This window comes from Telmatherina bonti, assembly GCF_933228915.1.
Source record: "Telmatherina bonti genome assembly, chromosome: 24".
NCBI lineage: Eukaryota > Metazoa > Chordata > Actinopteri > Atheriniformes > Telmatherinidae > Telmatherina > Telmatherina bonti.
Window position 1 is genome coordinate 5,731,602 of NC_136633.1, and position 4,396 is coordinate 5,735,997.

The 4,396-nt window shown below is 44.4% G+C and overlaps 1 protein-coding gene across 1 annotated transcript; it reads left to right on the forward strand.

Annotated features, from left to right (window-relative positions):
• Positions 1-459: 459 nt before the first annotated feature.
• sft2d2b (SFT2 domain containing 2b) lies at positions 460-4,177 on the forward strand (the record flags this gene model as incomplete). The annotated part of the gene is made up of 8 exons (XM_079263730.1): positions 460-528; positions 1,200-1,289; positions 1,985-2,070; positions 2,301-2,382; positions 2,466-2,501; positions 2,575-2,633; positions 2,719-2,748; positions 4,048-4,177. 8 exons carry the CDS (start codon positions 460-462, stop codon positions 4,082-4,084), a joined length of 489 nt encoding a protein of 162 aa, XP_079119856.1. The 3' UTR covers positions 4,085-4,177.
• Positions 4,178-4,396: the final 219 nt, after the last annotated feature.

The following is a 4,396-nucleotide window of genomic DNA, read 5'->3' on the forward strand; positions in this document are numbered from 1 at the left end:
GGATTTATTCTGTTCTCTTTATTTCAGTGAATTCCAACCCAGAAATTTAAGTGTTTTTATGTCAGAAGCAAAACTTCGGTCATCGTCTGTAAACAAATAAAAAGGCTTTGTGATGGGGAAACAGCGCCCCCCCTTGGAAACGTGGTGGCCAGAGGCGGTATTGCAGGCGGAAGGACCGCACCTGTTGATGGAAAGTCTGCTGCTCTTCTCACCGCCCTGAACACACACCTGCTACACCTGAACACACACCTGCTACACCTGAACACACACCTGCTACACTTGAACACACACCTGCTACACTTGAAAACACACCTGCTACACCTGAAAACCCACTTGCTACACTTGAACACACACCTGCTACACTTGAATACACACCTGCTACACTTGAAAACCTCCATCCGGGAACATTCTGGAAAGCTGCTTCTCTGTCAGACCGCTGCCCGGCAGAAACAGGACTTTATGGATAAACTGAAGAGGGTTTTGAGCGGGCAGGACGATGGGAACGCGGACGGGATCGGCGTCCTGGAGGTGTTGTTGTTGTTAGCTGTCAGCTGTTAGTTGTTAGCTGCTAGCAGTTAGCTCTTAGCTCTTAGCTGTCAGCTCTTCGCTGTTAGCAGTTAGCCGTTAGCTGTTAGCCGTTAGCCGGGAGGAGCAATGGATACAGCTGGACCGGGACTTAGAGATGCAGCCAGAACTCAGTTTAATGGGATTGTTCCCACGTGGAACACATTTTTTACATTATATGTGATGTGTACATTTATTAGATGTGAATAAAATGATTATTGTTGTTGAAAGATGAAGAATAAACCTTAAACAGGTTGATAAGATGCAGATAGAAAATCATGCAGAATTTTATTCAATAAAAATGTTGTGGATGTCTTATAAATATGAACTTTAAGAGTTAATTCGGCCTTTTTTTTTAAAATCACTTTAAATTGTGAGTTTATGTTCTTGAACTTCTTACTGAGCCAAACTGCTTTTATAGCTACTTTTTTAAAATGTATTTCTACTTTCTTTAATCATTATAAGTGTTTATTAGTTTGTTTCACCCTGAAAATGTTAAATCAATGACAACATTGATTGAAAAATTATTTCAGGTGTTCCAGAAGAAACAAACTAAAAGAACAAAAGTCTTGAACTGAGAGCAAAGTGCTGAAATTGTGAGTGTATTGTAAGTGATGAAGATGGTGTGTGTGCAGAGAGCCAATCAGGCGTCCACGCTGGCCTGGGGGACACGGATGAAGGGCTTCCTGATCTGCTTTGTTTTGGGAGCGTTCTGCTCCATCCTGGTGAGTCTGGATGCTTCCGAAAGGTTCTGAAACGGCTTCATCTGTCCTGACGTCGGCAGGTTTTGTCCTCCGCTCATCCCTTCATGCAGTCGTTAAAATGTAAACAACGATGTTTAGAAAATGGAAGCAGACTGACAGACGTCAACGAGCCGGTCGGAGTGAAACTGTGTCTCTGCACGACTTTAAACCTGATAGAAGTGTTAAAACCTGGTTATCCCAGTTGTCCGGCCTAGTTTAGCCAGTAATGATGCCCTGAGATGCTGTTTTCTCTCTCGTCTCCATGGTAACTTTTTCTTTACTTTGTCCTGCTGCTGGTATCCATGGCAACAGCTATTCTTACTGTTTGTTTGTGATTCCTGAGCATGTTCCCTTCTGCCTGTTGCACCATCCTGTGTCTACTGTCTCCATGGAAACAGGCAATATGCTGGTTTTCCCAGTCCGTTTCCATGGAAACAGCATGGCAGCAGCAGATGCTTTTTTCTTTCTAGAATTATAACTTTCTTCTTTCTGTCTGTGTCGTGTCTTTTAGCCTTCTGTTTCCATGGAAACGTCTCTTCTGTGTGTCCGTCAGACCTTTCTGTCTCTGCACTTTTCGATGGGTTGTCTGTATCCATGGTAACGCTCTGTTTTTCTTGGTTTGGGCTGGATTCCTGCCGGTTGCTACGGTAACAGCCCGTCTGTCTCTCTGTTACCAGGCTACCTGTCTTTTGTGGATCCCGGGTTTTGGACTTCCTGTCTTTGCCGTCCTCTACAGCGTGGGAAACATCTGTGCTCTGGCCAGGTACTGACCAGAACCAGTTAGAACCAGTAGAACGTGAACTTTCCTGTTGGTTCTGACCCGTCCAGCTAAGACCAGTTCATAACAAACTGGACCAAAACGTTTGTCTGCCGATGTGACTGCTGTCCGGTGACGTTAGGAACAGTAGAACTACGTTACCCAGCATGCCTGTGGGCACCCTCTGCTGGTGGGACTGGGAACCCAGTTAAACCTGTGTGTTGGTGTGATTCCAGCACCATGTTTCTGATCGGCCCACTGCGGCAGCTGAAGACCATGTGTGCTAAAGAGCGAGCGCTGGCCACCGCCATCATGCTGGTGAGAACACGCCTGGCTTCACAGCTCCAGGTTTTATCAGGCTGTCAGCTGCTTTTACACACCTGGTGTGTGTTTCTCCTCAGGTGTGCCTGGTGCTGACGCTCTGTGCTGCTTTCTGGGTAAGGAGCGGTTCTGCTGAGCGGGTCCGGCTGGTTCTGGTGTCACGTGTCTGATGTGTGTTTGTCTCTGCAGTGGAAGAACAACGGACTCGCTCTGCTCTTCTGTATCCTGCAGTTTCTGGCTTTCACCTGGTAGAAAACTCACACACACACACACTGAAACACCTGTCCCGTGTGTGTGTCGCCTGTCTGACGACCACTGCTGTTGTTGTTGCAGGTACGGCCTCTCGTACATCCCCTTTGCCAGGTAAATACACACCAACACACACCAGTCAGTTAGACATTTATTTACTTTTTACTAAGACAACTCGATTAAACAAATAATCCAGTTAATTACAGGCTTTGATTAATCACATTTTAGTCACATCACGATATTCCCCCAAAAAACAATCGTATAATAATAAATCATAAAACAGACAGGAAGATGTCCAGAAAAGGAACGTTTCATTTTAAAACAGTAAAAAGAAAATCTGCCTGGTCAAGTCGGGTTAACTTAGACTGAGATCGTGTTCACGCTGCACTTTGGTCAAACCAGTCAAACCATTAGAATAATATCTCCCCATTCCCACCAGAGGGGGCGCTGCGCTGGAATTTAGTAAAGAGAGGACAAGACTGGCGTGTGTGTGGTATATTCTGCTCTGGAGATGCATCTGCATCTGTGTTTTTTAGGGCTGTGACGACACGCTTTTGTCCCGATTCAATCCCAATTTTTTTGGGAGCCGATTTGATTTATATTGTGATTCTCACAATTCTTCAATATTGCTGATTTTGTCAATTAAAAAAAAAAAAAAAATGTATAAAACTTTTATTTTTTGGCTCGTCATTCTTCTTGATTTCAAAGAGGAAAAAACAACCCAGTAGCCTGACCATTGTTTTGCTGCTACAACGCTCAAGAAGACAAATAGATCAATAATAACAATAAAAATGACAAAAATTTATAATTATTCTTATTTGTTTGAAAAAGAAATTGATTTTTTTTTTAACAAAAAATAGATATTAAAATTGTGAAGCAAAAAATCCAGATTTTTCTGTTCGATTTTCCCACCTCTGGTGCTTTTACTTTGTTCTTGTTCCGCGTAGAACCGCGAGTCCTTCCTAGAGATCTACGTGTTTGTTGTAGCGTTTGTCTAAAACACCAAGTTACCCACAATGCAACACGACTCAAAATGCAGGAAGTTTGTAGTCCGCTTCCTGTATTTGGTCCGCTTGAAACGGCCAAGACGTGCGTTTGTAGGCGGACTGAATCAGAATTTGTGTGGATCATCCTGTTTCCCCAAACGAAGCGACTTTCCGAGCAAACGAACTGAGATTTGGATCAGAAAGGTGTGAAACATGGACGTTACCTGAAATACTTTAAAGACAAACTGCAGAACTTTTGCCGTTTTCCGGTCAGCGCTTGCCCCCTATCGACGGCTAACCATCCTGCATCCTACCTGACCTGTCAGCTCTCTCCAGTAGCAGAAGACCCACTCACCTTGATCACCTGTAACCACGCTGACTACCAGCATGCTCACACACGTGTGTGTTTACTGTGTTTGTCTTCCAGGGACGCCGTCATCAAGTTTTTCTCCATGTGCCTGTAGAGTCTGACCAATCGGAGTGTGGCTCCTGCGGCGCGTGCCCAATCGGCTGGCAGATGGTTTTATTTTTCTAACTTTTCTATTTATTTTATTTCAAATGAAGTTTTCACTGAAGCTTTTTGCTCATCGGGTTGAAGTTCAGAAACTAAAATCGTCAAGTGTTTAATAATGTTGCTAACGATCAGAACGACTTTAATCAGCGCCGGCAGCGCGTAGACCCAGAACGAAGGCGGTCCTGGCCCAGAACGAAGGCGGTCCTGGTGTCGAACGAAGGCAGTACTGGCGGAACCCTTAAGACATTAAAACCTGACTGGT